The sequence below is a fragment of the Uloborus diversus genome, chromosome 8 (genome assembly GCF_026930045.1).
Source record: "Uloborus diversus isolate 005 chromosome 8, Udiv.v.3.1, whole genome shotgun sequence".
In the NCBI taxonomy this organism is placed as follows: domain Eukaryota; kingdom Metazoa; phylum Arthropoda; class Arachnida; order Araneae; family Uloboridae; genus Uloborus; species Uloborus diversus.
Genome location: NC_072738.1, coordinates 99,204,649 through 99,223,036, shown reverse-complemented (window position 1 = coordinate 99,223,036; position 18,388 = coordinate 99,204,649). Strand labels below are relative to the sequence as shown.

At 30.9% G+C, this 18,388-nt stretch overlaps 1 protein-coding gene across 1 annotated transcript in view; it reads left to right on the top strand.

Annotated features, from left to right (window-relative positions):
• The window catches only part of LOC129227566 (DNA repair protein XRCC1-like), a 57,871-nt gene that overhangs the window by 33,414 nt on the left and 6,069 nt on the right, over window positions 1-18,388 (top strand). The window contains exons 8-13 of the mRNA XM_054862148.1: window positions 2,525-2,684; window positions 5,109-5,225; window positions 13,968-14,113; window positions 15,091-15,155; window positions 16,296-16,447; window positions 16,587-16,790. Of these exons, the coding sequence (XP_054718123.1) occupies window positions 2,525-2,684; window positions 5,109-5,225; window positions 13,968-14,113; window positions 15,091-15,155; window positions 16,296-16,447; window positions 16,587-16,790 (844 nt within the window). The remainder of the gene's footprint in view (window positions 1-2,524; window positions 2,685-5,108; window positions 5,226-13,967; window positions 14,114-15,090; window positions 15,156-16,295; window positions 16,448-16,586; window positions 16,791-18,388) is intronic.

Sequence of the window (18,388 nt, the reverse complement as noted above, 5' to 3'; positions counted from 1 at the left end):
TAATGTAATCAACGAAAGATATGTTCATAATATACAATACAATACATAATGCTACAGCATGTAATTATGTTTTTTGGTAAAAGCTATCCAAAATTAACTCTCATTGTTCGCTGAACATTAAGGAAAATTGTTGAAACTTTATAGGGGTGTGTTGGGTTTTTTTGAGGTCCTATTGTAATTTGTTATTTTCATCCTAGATAATAGAATATCTGGCATATTAGAAAATTTTTTCATGGCAATTTGCTTATTCTATTAGCAGGCTCGCCTGTGCATACACTAAGTTAAAAATAAAATGTTAAATATTTTGCATTTAGTAAGTAAGAGGAGCAGAATGATGTGTGAATTAGAATATGAGGTATAAATTCAAGTTTCTACAGTTTTTAAAGTTTTAGTCTATAAAAAGCTCAGAAATGCATTTTTAATACATTTTTTTGACTTAGAGTAGAAAATAATAAAAAATCAATAAAAAAAATAATAAGAAATCCATTATTTTCATGAAGTTAAAAGTAATTATGATTTCTGCTTGGTCAGGTCAAACTTGATTGTTTCTGCTTAGTCAGACCAAAATTGAAAAAAGTATGTTTTCATTTTTTTTTCTTTCTTTCCTTTTTTATTTATCCAAACAATGTTCTTCATCTTTGTGAATGAATGCAATTTATAATTTTTTTGAAAGTCTGATTAATTGTCTTAAAGTTTTAACTTCAAACATGGTTCGTACGCTCCTTCAAAACTCCTCCAATACTCCTTCATTCAAGAATTTTTTTTGAAGGGCCCTTCAAAATCCTTTATTTTGGTTTTAACTCTTTCTTTTTTAGTTCAAGACTACATAATTTTCCTCTATGACAGTAACTTAAGATACTTTGATCGACAACTTAACATCGTCACAAGGGCAAAGGCACATGGACGATTTTGATGTAGTCATTTCATATGTTTTTTTCAAAAGATGTGATTTACAAAATGATCATAAGAAGTGGTAAAAGTTGAAGGTGAAAATATTATTAGATGACTAAGACATTTCATTAGTGAAATAAAACATGCTTAAATGGTGCTTGGCTATTTTTTTAAATTTTATGATTATTGCTTTTCTTCCACCAAACTCTCAGCTCCAAAAGTCAGTTTGTCTAATTATTATTTCAATATTAAGTAGATGTACTACATTAAGTGACTGTTAAAAGAAAACAATTGTTTAGTAAATCGCTGTTATGATATTGTAAAAAGAGTCATCCACATCCACAAGAGATGTCATGCCTTGAGGGGAAGACAGATTCATGAAATTGTGACGAGGGGAAGGGAGAGGGTAACAAAAAATGACATCACACAGTTACTGTAATAATATGACGTATGACAAGAGGAGTAGTAAGATGAAGTGTGACACTTTGTGACAAAGGAGAAGGAAGTGAAATATGTTGAAAAAAAGTGCAGCATCATTTAAGGATAGCCCATTAGTACTCCTTCAAAATCTCATTTTGCTTTTCCAAAACTCCTTCATTTTATTTCTAAAATTGAGTACAAACCCTGTTCAAAGATATATAGCTTTGGAGTGTCATATTCATTCCTTGACATGCCAATAAAATGACTTACAGTTATTTTAACTTCTTGTCATACAATAGTGTCTAGGAGATGTCCGATGTAGACTTTGATGTCTCTGAGACATCATTCATTTCATGTGTCATTGTAGACTCTGACATTTTCATGATGTCATTTTATGCAGGGCTTGATTTCTAATGCAGGAGCCATATATTAATAAAAACAAATGCAGTAAAATTAGTCTACAACAATACTGTCGAGACCTAAAAAAATATTGTTGTAGACAGGTTTTATCGTAAAAGACAGTTTGAATATTTATGCAGAATTCTCCTCGCCCTACATATCATGTGCGTTTAATATATTAAGTTTTATTCAAAAAGAAAAAAAACTAAACTTGATCCGAGTAATATAAAAAAATTTTTCCTTTGAAGTGTAATAATTCGATAGTATGTAATTTAATCATTGGGTAATTTTGAGCTTTTCTAACTGAATAAAAAGAAATTCATAATTCAAAATGTAAGTACATACTAAGCAGGAACATTTTCATTACTATCAACATTAGGAACATCTTCACACATAAAAGTTTGGTCAACATTGCCATTAAGGAAAACTTTTAAGTCATTTTTGCTTAGTGCCAACTTTAATTTTTCCTACTGCATTATCAATCTTTTTACAGCTATGGTTAACGAATAAATTCCACATTTTTTTCGTATCAGCTTGTTTTAATCTCTTCTCAATTGAACGGTAGTACATTTTAGTTCTCCCACCACTTGTCCTAAAATCATTTTTATTCTTGTGCTTCCATCTTTACTTATCTCATATTTGGGACGTAGTATTTAATATATAAAAAGCTGTGATAATCAAATAAATTATTTTTTTTTGTAACTTAAAAATTATCTATGGGACACTTATTTAACCTCACTCCATATTTGTTATTGATTGAAAATTTGATTCCAAAAGAGTATGTTATGCACGCTTTTCTTACTTTTCTTTTCAGATAAAGCTAAAAAGCCAACACCTTTCCACAAGATTTTGGATAAGGTAGTTTTTACTCTCAGCGGGTTTGTAAATCCACTTAGAAGTGAAATAAGAGACAAAGCACTGGAAATGGGAGCAAGATATAAAGCTGACTGGGACAAAACCTGCACTCACCTCATGTAAGCTACTATGTTTTGCATGTGTATATTGTTTTTATATTTGATTTTCGTACATAATTTAGTATACAATTAAAATCACCTGGCAGGTCATAATATCTCTTTGGCATGATAGCTTTTCTCAAACCAGTAGCATTTTAAACTATGGGAATGAAATTTACCGATTAATGTTGAAAATTGAATAGTTGAAGTTTAACAATTATTTGCCCAATTTGATTAACATTTTCAAACTGACAATATGTGGTTCACATGACTTTATTTTAGAATTTCATCACAACAAATCTATCAATCCACATCACTACTAACAAACAAATGCAGAACAAAACAAACTGTATAGTTAAGGCAAACCTAAAGTTTCAGCGTCGCAAGGCCCTGTCCAAAAAGAGGACTTTAGGGGTTAAACCCCTTCCATTGGAAAAAATAATAAAAAGCAAAATAAAGAAAATGTCTAAATTCAACTTAAATTTAGTATTAATGTCTACTATGTAGTATCAATGTCAAATAAGCACTGGACACTAAGTTAAATTGAGTGGTTAATGCTTATTTTTTAAAAACATTTTTTTTTTTTTTTGAAGTTTAGCTGAAACATACAACTGATCTCCTCTTTACTGACTGAAATCATGGTTTAGAAACCAGTGGCAGAAGAATTGCTTAATGATTAGATAATTCAAAGCATCCATTCATTGCATGAAAAATGCTTTTTCATGAGGTGGTCATGATGAATCTTATTTTATAAAGAGAGAATGTTGTCACGAGGAAAATACATGGTGTTTGATAATAAAATTTGCGTCTTCACGTTACTGCTTCCTGTTTGGTTTATTAAGTATTTTTTCATAATATAAAACCAAATATCATAATGTGTTGTAACAGAATTTTATGCAAAACTTTTAATACTTTGATGACATTCATAAAGGTTTGTCACGGAGGTGAGGATCTTTCCATTAATATAGGACTAAAAGATCCATTTTTCATGGAATTTTTTTTTTCTTCGTTGCTGCAATCTGCACATGTTAAACATATGAAAACATGTTGAATTCTTTTTTTACATTAATTTACATCCCTGAAATTCAAGTTCATGGAGGTGAGAAGTAATACAAGAATAACCACACTAAGTTTTTAAAGCAAAATCTATCTTGTTTTTAGACAAAAATCTCACAACTTCAACAATGGCTGAAAATAAACAAGGGGGCTGCCTTGTATCACGGAAAATAAAATTTGATGTCATTACTGCCACGTGTTAATGAGGAATGGTATTTTGTGTTTAGGTAACGGATGTGGGAATTGATTGTGGGACATGACTAATTGTCCTTCCAAAACAAACTAAAACACTATATTGAAAAATTAAATATACTTAAACAATTAATATTTGAGACACTTGTGAAAGGAACAATAAATAAGTATATACTTTTAATTAAACAAGTTATTAAGCAACATAAACAGTCACACAAGGTGTGTGGCATGCCACAGAGGTGAGAATTCACATATTGTGCATCAAAAATATACTTAAATAAAAATTATTATTAAAAAATTGTTGGCAGGTTTAAATATATGTGTTCTTGATGAAATTAAAAATAATTGTTAAATTAATTGTTCCTAAAAATTTTTTCTGTAAAAGGCGTGTAACAGAAAAGTTACATTTTTTGAAGAATGACCCATATAGTCATATGGTGCTTCTGCAACGATGAATTTGCTTTACTGAATCCATTTTTTAATGGTGAGAAATTTAATGCGTATATTATTTTGCTTTTTGGTAATTTAGTTATTATATTTAATTAAATAATGCAAATTATTTATTCAATAGTTTATTTTTTACTGTTTTTCGTTCTTGAGAATTGATAAAATCAAGTCAATATGTTTGACGGCGTATTGGGGTATAATATGAGAATGAGGCTTTTGATCTTTTGGACTCTCCCCTTGCAAAATTCCTGTGTGCGCCACTGGTGGTGACGCAAAATTGTGTTGTCAGCGCTTGGTGTTCACTCTACAGCGAGCTTTTGAAATGTTCCTTTTAACCTTTTAAAGTTTTAACAGCCTTTGGCTCTTTTAATATTATGTAGTTTTATCAATTATAAATGTTGTATTGAAGGATAAGTTTACTCATCCTTAGGTAATTAAAATAAAAATTTCGGCTGAAACCCGAATGACATTTTTTTCATGACTACAGTATTTCCTCTACAAGGTTCCTTACTTCATAAGGAAGTAAAAAAGAAGTATATAAATGTTACACTACATTAACTCTAGTTATATGTATTACATTATTTTATTTTTCTTAAAATTAGCTAACACTGCTGATTAATATATTGGTTTGTGATATGTCGATTCTAAGGTTAGACTGATTTGTAATCCATCAATGTATTCTCGTTTGAGAGAAATGTTTTTATAAAAATTTCCTTATGTGTTTTGTTGATTTTGTGTGACCTTTTTCAGTTGTGCTTTTATAAATACTCCAAAATATATCCAAGTAAATAAAGAAAGTGGTCGGATTGTTTCACAAGACTGGATCCACGATAGCTATAAGAATAAAACTCGTATGCCATGGATGAGGTAAAATCAATTGATATTATTTTAAGTTTTCCTTGTTCTCTTGATTATGGAATATAGACTCAGTAAAAATGTTCTTAAAATATTAGTATTATGAAGCAAAGCAATCAAAAACTTTTTGAATTGCCCAATTGTGAATAACTTTGCATTTTTTGCTTAGTATATTTTGTATTGTCTACAGTTTTAAATGTAATAAGTAATATACCTTGAAAACAAATATCAGATGTTAAAAATAGTGATTCAATTAGGAGCATCTGTGTTTTAAGTTTACACAAGTGTGCTTTCCATTTGCAAGTGCAGGGTTCCTGTGGCCTTGAAAAGTTCTTGAATTTCATTTTGATTTTCAAGGGCTCCCCAAAAGTACTTGAAAATTATATGAAGTCCTTGAAAATTTTGAAAAATCCTTGAAAACTATCAAGGATTTCTATCTGATTTCTACAAAAGAATTCCTTCCTTGTTCTGAAAGAATTCCTCTCTTGTGCGCTGAAGCACATTCTTCACATTCCAGCTGAGTAACCCAGTTGAATAGGAAAAATCAATAGTGCATGCTCAGTCTTATTTTCTCTCTCAGCTCCCTAGGAAGCAGTTAGATCTTGCATACTTGCAGCATGTGTTTCAAATTTTTTGCATTGTGCTCTTATTTTAATTATTCTGAAATTAGAAAGTTATTTTACAGTATGCTAGCTTAGAAGGGCTCTTTTAAAAATACTTTTTTATTTTACTTATTAATAAATTTTTTGTGAATTTTGTGGTAACAATCCAAATTTGAAAAAAATTATCTTAAAATTGTGATTTTCTATTTATTTTTTAATTTAAGTAAAATATTTGTAAACAAACTTTTAAAAATAGAATCAAGCACTTATTTCAGTTATTTTAAAATTCATAAGTTGATTTGTTATAAGCTAGCTTAGAAGAACTCCTTTTTTTAATAATGTATTACTATTTTATTTATTAATACATTTTTGGTAGTCGCATATTTTTCAGGAAAGAGCAAATTTTGAAAAGAATAATCACTCAGTTTGAATTTTCATTTGTTTTTAAATTAAGTAAAAGTTTTAATGAGAAACTTTGAAAATAGAATCAAATATCTAAACAATATTTAAACATGCCAATACTGAACATGTGCTTAGCAGAAAGTTGCTTGCTGTATTTAAAAATATTTTTTAGAAAACTGTATCAATATCAACTTGCATGAATTTTTTTTTTTTTTAATTAATTACACAAATAATTTCATGTCATGTCCCTGAAAGTCTCTTATTTTATAATTTTAGTCCTTGAAGTTCATTTTCTCTTTAGCAATTAGTACTAAAAGCCCTCAATTATTTCATAAAATCTTATTATTTATATTTTGCTTTTAAGAAATGATTCTGTACTAATTATAATTTTCAACTTTAAGATATTAAAAATGTACTTAAAAAAGAGAGGGGGATATTGAATGCTCTTGTACAAGGGCAGTTACAGAATAATGTCCCCCCCCCCCCACCCGTGACCAAATTTACTGTTTGAAGCATGAAAAATTTCATAAACTGCTATGGAGGTCAAAAAAAAAAAAAAACTAAATTTTGGCCAGGAATAAGTGGACATAAAGATTAGAAATTACTTCTCTAAGCAATGAAAAAAAGTAGTATTTCAAATATTTACTTTCAAAAATAATTACTGAATTGAAAAGACTACTGAAATTGTTTACATTGTATTCATAAAGTACTTTAATACTGTAAAAGCGGGTGATAATGGTATGGAGGGAGAGAATAATACAAACCTCAGTTTTGACGTAATAAGCGTTCGTTGTGCATTCTGGGCTAGCTCAGTTTCATAAAAACTTTTGTGCAACCTTCTCTGGTGATGAGAGAGTTATTATCACTGTCAAAACGGCCCGTCAGACGAATAACCTGGTGATTGTGAATTTATTTGTTGTGAGCAACTGGTGTTACATGTTTGTAGGTACCTCGGAAATTCATATTGGTGGACTTTTCATATGTACCTTCCGCTTTCATGTTATATAAAGAATGTTATTTCCAATTTTCATTTAAAAATGAAATATTTTGATGTTACTACAGTTACAAATGTGTAAAGTTTACAATTTGGAGGCTGAGTGTGGTACAGTAATGAGTCGAAATTTTGGAGGGTGCGTTGGGTTATCAGGGAAAAAAGTACGCAGGAAAAATCACTGGTGTAGATGCAAGTGAGTTTGAACTTTCAACAATGTTGAAGCGAGGTAAGTTTTGGCAGTGACCTCACAAAGGTAAGATTTGGTATCCGTCTTCAAAAATTATGAGGAAAATAAAGCCTTTGTTTTATCTTGATTTTACGATTTACCTAACTCTCCAAAGTTCAATTTTCAGCATAACTTACATCTACAACTCTCCCGTCAAAATATAAGAGAGGTAGAGCATGGTACAAACCACCAAAACCTATATAAAAACGATGAAACATGTGCTGTACCTTTCTCACCTGCAATGAGAGGGTGAGAACAGTACAAAGAAAAGCTGCTCTGGAGGGGTGTGGGTAAAGTTTCAAATTATTTCATGGTCAGAATCAAAAGCCAAGGTCCTAAACTATAATAATAATACAACTTCATTTTTTTTCGGAATGAATGTTGAGTAATTAGTCAGAAATTTGCTAAAACTACCATAATCACCAGCTTTTACGGTACACTATGAACATATACTAACTATCGTCAAAGGTTTAGGAGGGGTCATGTCCCCCTTCTTGTATCCGCCCTTGATCTTGTATCAACAATGGCTATAAATTATTTAATTACTTCATTAATAAAGCTTTTAAATTGCTAAATGTCCCTTCCATGTACAGCAAATTATCCTTTTTAGCTATTTTGATTCGGTTCTGTCATGATGATCCAATGTTTTCTACTAAAAATCTAGTTCAACCATCCAATTTTCTTTTTATATATGGTAGACTTTTTTGAATTCAAGCTTAGATAAGCCAAAATATCAAATATTTCACTCTAATGTACATTCTCCTAGAATTTTCTTTTTTATACTAATGCAAAAAATTTGTTTTTATTTCAAAGCATTTCACAATTTTCAGGCTTACAAATGTATTGCATATCAAATCTGAAAATAATCATTATAGTTCATTGATAATAATTTTATTCTTGAAGCTTATCATTTTTTTTTTTTTTTTTTTTTTTTTTGCATATGCTTTATTAGTGTTCAAGTCCCTGAGAAATTTTTTAATATACTTAAAAAGTCCTTGAAATGTACTTGAATTTTATTTGCAAGATAGAGGGGGAACCCTGAAGTGAAAATTTCAGTTGTATTTTGTTTTATTTTGATTCTATAATTGGTTTCTCTTACATTCACATGCTTAGGTAAATTTAAATTAGTAATAGTTTTTAAGTAAATTAGTAGTTTTTAAGTAAATTTAATGGGGGGGGGGGATCTAAAAATTATAAGTAGTTATAGTTTACTAAAATTTCAAATATCAATTAACAGTTTGAGAGAATGAATATCATATAAATTTTTATCTTAACGAAGTCTTCTTTTTGCATAAAAGATATTTTCAAAAATCTGTTTTGAATGTTAACCAGGAATATTTGAAATAACTTGCTGCCTGAGCCAGTAGAGAGAGGGGATGATTTAGTAGCTGTGTGCTCAAAATGTAGCAGATTACCTAATGTTAAGACCAAATAAAATGTTATACAATATTTGATGTACAACATTAACAAATTCCATCCATCCCTGCTTTTGCTATCTCTGTTTTATAGGTATTTTAACCGTTGGATCAATAAGTTTCTTGTTGTCTGACATTTTCCAGACAGACCTTGTATGGATATGTAATGTGTGTTGAGGACTAAAGCAACCTGTGAATGTTTTGTGTACAAAATAGCTGATGTTAGCATTAGTTTATGTATTGAATTAATAAATTTTTTATCAGAAAACATACTTGCTGATAACCCAATGCAATTTTTGGAGAACATGAACATAAATAGGAAAATTCCTTTAACTAAACATTTTTCATAACATTTTTTACTCTTGCAGTACTTAGTTTCAAAAAATGGTTACTTTTCATTATTAAATACCATGTGTTTTTTCCTTTTGATTTTGAAAAACTTTTCCTAAATTATTTTATGCTTAACCCATTAACCGCCGAAACTCGAAATTTTTTTTGAATAAAAATCATAAAAGTTATCATTCTGAACCTATATAATAGTAGCATAATAGTATTATGTTAAAAAAGAACAAAAATGCACTTACTTTTACAAATATAGGTTGTTGCGTTGACGCAACGTCAGCGGAAAAGGATTATTAATCCTAAGTAGTTTTAATCAGAAATTCTTCAGCAGTTTCAATGCTTTTTATACAGAGGAAATTTTTATAATCTTAGTTATGGTTCTTAAACATGCCGAGCACTTTAGAAGAAACTGAAATTTATATAAACTAAGCACATAAATGCATTTTAGAAGTTTTAAATTTTGAGGAAAAATCGATTTTTTATAGTTACACATGATAAGCTTCGCTGCAATCGTGATGAAGTGCAACCTTACAAACATTGCAGCGATATATAGTTTGGCTTTGGCAATGCTTGCAGCGTAGTCTTTTATTGTCTGTCGACCTTACGATAAAATGTCCCCCAGATACAGCCAGGGGCGGCAAATAGGGGAATCAAGAGGGGGCAGTTGCACCCCCCAAATTTTTTGAGAGGAATGATAAAAATGAGCAAATTTAATTTATGTAAATCGCAAATCAATGTTCAAACCAGACACGAGCAAGTGTTTTCCGTTTCTTAAATTATTAGAAATTCATCAAGCTTTTACCGGCCTTTTCAGAACAGGAAAAAACTGATGAGGAATCATGGTTAATTCTAACTAAAGACTTAATTTCGTCATATAGGCTAAATAGCTCGTTCTTGTGTGCTCTGTGTAACGACGGTTATGAGAGGCCTGTGCAGTGGTGTGGCTGCATGATTTTCACAGAAAAATGCCTTGGTATTTTACATTCATTGTTACACTAATGTTTTAAGTGTGTCTATTTAATAAGTGTTCATCACTTTCTTCTGCTAGAAACACATTTCAGCTGCTCAATACATAGTATGCTTTCATAGATACTCTTTAGAAATATATGTTATTTTTGAAAAAAAAAAAAAAAAACTCACATCAACAAATATCTTTTCTGGAGGCTCTTTAACTATACAGTCTGTCCCCCCCTCCCTATCATGATTACTAGCTGTTAGCCAATGTGTGTTTTGTCCCATACTGAGTTAATTCATGTTTAAGAAATTCGACCCCCCAAATGAAAAACTGAAATGCCGGCCCTGGATACAGCCATTGGTAAGCTGAATTTGCTTGGCCATCCTGTAGCTGGACTTTTCTTTTTCATGTCACTATCATAAGGAGTCTGTAAAAGTTGAAGTGCAACTTCTTGCCTAAAATCCAATTGTGACTTTCTATTTTCTTCTTTCGATAGTTTTGAAAGTTTCCAAGCATTGGTTAATGCAACATCAATATAATTGGAGAATATTGGCCACCACCATTTTTTCCCTCGGACTCTAATTCTGTAATTTGAAAAATTGTCACGCAATCATCAATTGTCACGCATTTTCATGTTGTATTGCTCAATTATACAAGGTTGAGGAACAGAAATCTTCTTCTGGTTTCTGGAATAGCCAGAATAGCTTTTGACAGGCTCAATTTTACCATAGGTTGAACCCTTAGTCACAACAGCATTGTCATTCCATCAAACTACAAGTATCTCATGTTTCTTTTCATATTGAAAGTCATAATACCCCCTTTCTTTACTTTTAATACACTTTACTGATTCCAGGGGACAGTTGTCGATGCGATTTTTTTCTCATAGTTCCAATGGCATTGAAACAATGGGAAGAGGCCCCCCAAATGGTCTTGGAACCCAATGGCATTGGAACCCAAATATTTAAGATGACAGAGAAGAGAAAATGAAGTGAAGAAATTATCGAAGTAGATGGCATGATTTATAGGAGTTTCAATCACTTTAAGCAAATTCATAACTACACTCCCTCCGAGGCCAAATTTTTCATACTCTGATGAGTTTGCTTTGGTTGATTTTCCTGTATAAGTGTCAAAGTTGCCATCTGAGGAGGCTAAAATCTAAGATTTATAGCCAAATCTTATCGGTTTCCCTTTTAAAAACATTTTCGCTGAATGTTTCCCTCTATACGGAATCATTTGCTCATCAATACTTAAATTATGAGAAAATACACCAAATTGTTGGAATTTCTTATTTAGTAAATTCAAATATGGTCGTACTTTGTACAATTTATCATTATCAATGGCCGTATTGTCAGCCAAGTGCAAATTCTGCTTCATTGTTCTGTATTGAGAGCGTGACATCGCTTCTCGAACAATCGGAACAGAAATGTCTTTATCAAGTGACCAATATATTTCTGCTTGTGGCAATGAATGGTACCCTCTTAGCAAAAGAATTCCGATAAATCTTCGCATGTAGGCATCCGTGACTTTAAATTCTGGACGATTTTTTTGCTGGGCATACAAATTTGTTTGTTCTACAAGATGCGATAAAACATCGGAATAAAAAAAAAAGATTAAACATATCAACACTAGCTTTACCTTCTAGAGTGTGTTTTACAGCTTGAATGGGGACCTGTTCTTCATTTTTTGGTTGATACCTATAAATTGGTTCCTGTTTCGTCCATCGCCAATCTTCTGTTTTTCGTTTTTTAATTTTTTTAGTACGGGATTTGGAACAATTGAATTTTTTTTTTACGTGGACTTCAACTTCGCCTGCAGTATCGCCCGGTAAAACTTCATTATCATTATTTAAAATGTTGTCATTGCCTTCTTCTTCATCACTAGCTTCTGTTATTTCTGGTGGTACAACAACAATATCTGTTTCTTCATTTTCATTATCATCATCATCTGAGTTTTGTTCGAAAATCTGTTCCAATGCTTCTTCCAAAGTTAGATATCTTGTTCTGGGCATTTCGAAAGGCAGAGACGAAAAAAAAAAATCTTCCACAGTCAAAACGAGCAGAATAAAAATGAAATATAGTTCTACCCTAAAGCAATTGAGACAGACAGTCAGTCTACCCTTTTTTCACTGACGTTGGTTGCGTCAATGCAACACCAGTTTTTGCTTCCCCCTCCTCCCCAGCAGAAGCATTTTCTTTGAGGAATGTTTTGATAAAAAGTGACCTTGACTAAAAGTATTTCATAACCAAAACTGTCCCATAAACCAAAACTTTTTTTTATTTTTATTTTTTCTGACAGAAAACTGGATCACAAATTTAGTCAAAAAAAAAAAAAAAAAACCATGTGAGAGAAACAATTTTTATCATATATATAAAAAAAATAATTTAAAGCATTTTTTTTATTTAACATATTTTTACTAGTATTCTTAAATTCAAATTAGCAATCGATAAAAAAATTAGATTTCTAGTGTAGTTTCTATGGATATTTGTTATAAACCGCTGCGTCAACGCAACACCAGCTGGTAATGGGTTAAGGGATGAGAGTGTTTTCCAGGCCACCGTCAAGTTTGGGCTTAGGGTATCTTCTTAGTTTTCTCTTGTGGTAATCTAACATTATAGAGCTTATATCAGGGTTGGCAAAAACCCGGGTTTTTTTAAAAAAGCCCATGGACCCAGGGTTTTTTGGGTTTTTTAAAATAAAACCCAAAAAAACCCAACTAAAGCTGGGTTTTTTAAAAGAAATGTGGGGTTTTTTGTCTTTTTTTAGGGAAAATGTAGGGTACTTGTAGCATATTGTAGCGTAAGTATATGAACAAAGCACAAGAATTGTCTTGGGGTAAAAAAAGCTAGAAAACTAGTTAAAATTCAGCGTTTTCTGAAGAAGAGTATGAAAGACGACGAAACCCAAGAATGGTGAAGTTTCAGATTTTTTAGTTTCCATGATTACCAACAGTTAAGGCAAAATTACTTCTTGAGTGATAAAATCTATTGTTCGTTTTCAATTACTACTATTTTTTTTTTTGCATTTTACTTTATTGTATTTCATTTTTTTATGCAAAACTACTGTAGAACCTCTAGTAGTTTAAATCCCTATTTACTGAATTCCAGCTTAATCAAGACATTTCTTTGAATTTTATGTTGCCTGTTTTTCTATTTCTGTGTACAGATTAAGAAATATTAAACTTTTTTGTAAGATAATGAAAATACTGTACATCCTATTCTGTTTTCTGTCCGACCATTTGTAAAACCTGTTAATTTCTAAAAAAAAAAATATAGCTTGTTAATTCGAAATTTGTGACGTGTCGGGTTGCAGAAAATAATTCACATGAAAGCCTTTTAGCTAGAGTAGTTTCCTCTGTACAATCTACAAATATTGAGAAAACCAGACGTGACAGGACTTAGTCAAGATAATTTGAGTTATTTATTGACCATTTAAAGATAAAAGTTAAATATATATTTTTTAAATCTTTGAAGTATTTTTAATGCTGTTAAGAGTTAAGAAATACTATTAAAGTTCAAAATTCATTTTTTATGTCCATTGTCTGTGGTGAAGAACAAATAAAATAGAAGTTTAAATTGTAAAAGTATTTAAATTAATTACTTTTTTTAAAAACTTCTCAAAAAATTTAAAAAAACCCAAAAGTGGGCTAAATAATGGGTTTTTTTAAATGGGTTTTTTCAAAAAAACCCATTGGGTCCAACCCAATTGGGTCCAATCCGGCCAACCCTGGCTTATATAATTACAAATATGTAGTTAGCAAATGTTTAATCCAAGTTGTAGTGATGTCTGTTTAGTTACGTTTTGTACTTTCATAATCTTAGATACATGCTGGGTAAATCCAATGATAGCAGTGATGAATCTGATGATTACAAACCTGATGACTCTGAAAGTGAAAGCGAAGTGTCTGAAGATGAACCTGAACCACCTAAAAAGGAAGCTGTCAAAAAAGTCGTGAACTCAAAAAATGGTAAGACCATCCATCCATCTATCCATCCAACCAATTTATTAATAAATAAACATAAATAAGTAAGTGCTAATTCTTAGTGGTGTTGAGTTGTAGCATTTCTGAATGTTCCAAGAAAATATTGCCTCTGTTATGGGGCATAAGTTTTTTGTGTGAAGGAATACAGGTTAGGTAGGTATGTAAACACTGTAAAAGTTGATTTAGATTTCCTCCTTTTTGCTCTATGATCACTCTCATCCCTGTATGTTAATGCTGTCTGTCTGTATTTTGATAAGAACTTGCTCTAAATAGTAATCGTAGACTTGCTAACATGAAACTCAAGTACAGAAAAAACTCTTTTCTGTTACATCACCATTTTATGAAAGCTTTTAACTGAATGCAACATCTGCTTGTTTTGTTTTCTCAGAAGCATTGACAATAATTAGCATCATCTGTTAGTGAATATAGCATTATCATCCCAACTTCTGTTCAGGAGCGTGCACAGAAATTTTGGGGCTCGTAATAAATGAATTTTACGGGCCCCCCTCCATAATGTTTCCCTCTAGGTTTCTACATATATTCTGTTCCTCATTTTAAAAATCTTGAGCCCCCTCAGACTCAGGCCCATGCCAACAGGCCCCCTCCCCCCATGCACACCCTTGCTTCTGTATATTACCTCTGCAAATATATATTTTAGATGAATACATTTATACATCTTTTATAACACACCTATGCAATTGGCACGCATTTTGACTTTGTGTATTCCGTGTCTACAATATGCATGTCTGTATCTTGTTTTTACATTTGGTTCAGTTTTTTTCAAGTACTTAAGTTATGTAGTTTCTCTAATTCTAATATAAACCATTCGTTTATTTAATAGTTAGTCTTTTTTACAAGAATTAATTGAAAACTTTATTATTTTTTGAGGTACATTATGTATACATTCGAGCTGCTTCATCTCATATCTAATGTAGTACTTATTGATGTTATTTTGATTGAAGGTAAACCCCCAAGAAATGAAAATGAAGCAAGCACTTCACAAAAAGTACAAAAGTCACCCAAGAAAGTATGTATTTTTTAAAATAATTTCTTGATACTTTTAAAATTATAGTTGATGCAAATTGTATACTTGATTTCTCAGATTCAATGTAATTGACTCTCAAAATACAGTCAAACCTCGTTAACATAAACTCGCTTAACGCGAAATTTCGCTTATTGTGAAATAAATGCTATTCCCCGTCAGATAAAGCTACAAATTTGTGTTAAATCAATCACTTAACACAAAGAAGATTTAGACGAAATCCCGCATAAGACGAAGACAATTTTAAGGTCTTGAAGAAAAAAGAAACTCCCCATACTTTTACATGAAATTACTTTCGAAAGTCGAAAAACAATTCCTCTTGTGTAGGAAAATGAGAAAATCATGTTGCTTCAAGAAAGTACGAACTTTTAGCTGTAGACTATGCTTACAGTAAAAAAGCTGGGATGAAGGGTGAAATCTTCACCAAGTGGCTGACAAACCTAGATTTTAAATTTCATCGAAGTCTAATCTTGGACACCTGTTCTGCCGATGTAGATGTTTAAGGTCTAAAAGCGATAAAGTGTTTTTTTACCCATCAACATTACAAGGAAAATCCAGTCTTGTGATCAAGTAAAAATCAGATGTATGAAAATGAACTGTCATAGAGAAATGATCCGAATAGCCGTTGTCTGTTTCAAATTGCTTGTGTTTATTACTTAAACTATAAGTTTTGATGCTTGGGTGTACACTTTTGTACAAAGGTACTTTGGTTTCTATATTTTCTGAGACACAAAAACAAACAAACAAACAAAAAAAAACTTGTCTGCTTACACGAAATCAAATAAACTTCAAAATTGGTCAACAAGAAATATTTTGGCGTCCCCATCGAGTTTGTGTTCACGAGGTTTGACTGTAGTGTCCGTGTCCATATCTTAGGATGTCCATAAAAGAGATGTTTCTAATACATTAAACGCAATGCATAACTGTTGGGGAATTTAAAACTGTCTGCAAACTGTACCTTTACAGTTTGGAAAATGAATATTGAATATATTACTAATAAGAGTAGAAATAAATACCCATGCATTACTTTTATATAATGATTTACCTATAAATATTAATGCTGTTGTTGTGATAAAATGCTTGAAGCTTTTAAAAAATTAAAATAAAATTTTACTGATTTGATAGGCTAATAAAACTCAAACTAGCCCCAAGAAAGCTGATGTTACAAATGATTCTGATATAAGTGCGACAGATGATGAAAGTGCTGTGGAAGATTATATGGCTAAAACTGATGCTGAATCTGATTCTGGTGGTAATACAGAGGATGAACTTAGAAAGTGAGTCTTATTGTAATATTATCTTGTCTCTGTGATGTTGACACCCTAACTAAATTGCTGTATACATTTTTAGTGATATGTACCTGTTAGTTATATATTTATATTAATGGTATGCCTTTTTAATGATGTGATGTTTCAGGGCAGAAGGAAAAAATAAAACCAAAGAATTAACTGAAAATGATGTTAAATCCAAAAAGGATGAGTATCCAACAAAAGCAGATCTTGCTGATTTGCCACTACCTAATTTGCCAAGTTTCTTCAAAAACAGGCATTTTTTCCTTTATGGGAAATTCACAGACGAAAAAGAACATGACTTGCAGAGATACATAACATCGTATAGTGGGTGAGTTTTACTAAAAATTCTGAATATAGCACACCTGCTGATTCTTTTGTTTTTGTTGGAGGATCCCCGCCTTTTTTTACTTACTGACCCCATAACATTCTGACCAGAAAAAAAAATTAAATATTTTTCTGACATTTATTTAACTTTTTCTTCAACTTTAATTCTATTTTATAAGGAATTTGCTAGTTTGAAAGTAATTATGTAAGTAGTTGTCAATGTTGCTAGCTACGACACAGTGTGGTAAACTTTCTTAGGTGTGCAAATTTACTTTTATTTGGGCTGCCCTTAAGTACCATTTTTCAGGTGTTCTACAAACATTTTTTGATAAGAGTAAGTAGCTATCATTATGAATCAAATATCTTCAATGTTTAATTCAAAAAAAAAAAAAAAAAAAATGTGCATCTTTAACAAGATCTGGGGTTTTTTGCTTTTAAGCTATTTAATAATTGTATACATATCATCTATCCATATTTTAGTATATTTTTATGCACATTCTTAAGGTTTTTCTTTGTGTGGAAAAAAATTGCCACAATATTGTAAAAATCAATTAGTTCATTTTCAGTATAACTCTACTTTAAATAGTAGACTCATACTAAATGGAATAAATTTGCTTGCAAGAAAAGGATTTGTCGATCCTTTTTGTTCCCTATTGATGGAAGCATTCCTTTATTTCATCTGTATCTGCTGTTTGCAATGCAGAAGTTTGGTATCTCTGGGAAGAATTGTAATTTTTGTTGTTAAAGCATTTAACTATTGTTTTAATAATTAAAATTAGTTCTTTCAATTCTTTCTAACCTGTTGACTGAGTGAACCTCATCCCCAGAAAATTTCAATAAATGTGTAAACATTTTGAAGGATATCTCCTTTTCCCAGTAATGCTCATTTATACCGCATTCAGTTTACAAAATAACTTCTACGTTGTCAATCAAACTTTGCCAATTTAGATTGCCCATATGACCAGTAGTGCAACCAGAAATAACCTTCTGGGTGGGAATTTTAGTCAGTCATGCCCATACATATAAACTATTGTACTAGAATTTACAATATGTGTTAAAATCAAGTCTTCTGAGTGGGGTTTTGACCCCAAAACCTTTTCCATGGCTTCACCACTGCAAATGACCAATACTGACTATTATGTGCAATAAAAATTGGTACACATTTTATCTGTTACACATTGTTATTTATCACGTGTAAAAATTTTAATAATTTATATTTAATTATTGATTTGTTGTTTTTTTTATTGTTTGTAGAAATATTTGCACCATTTGTTCAAAATGTATTTTTACAAAATGTTATGCTATTTTATTTTACTTACATAATGTTAAAGTGAAAGTCTTGTTTTGATGTCTTTGGTGTGTGAATTTGCTGTCTGAAAGATGACATTTACCAGATTTCAAACTTTCACAGTAACATAATTGTGATAGATTAAAGCTATAATAATATATATATATATATATTTTAATATTCAAAGGAAAATTAAAAGCTTACAACTACCAGCATATTTGTTTTACAAAATGCATGTAAGCATCTTTTATTTGTTTCAGTGAAAAAGTTGTTATAATCTAGTTTTTCTTTGTTTAATGGAAATCATTTATTTA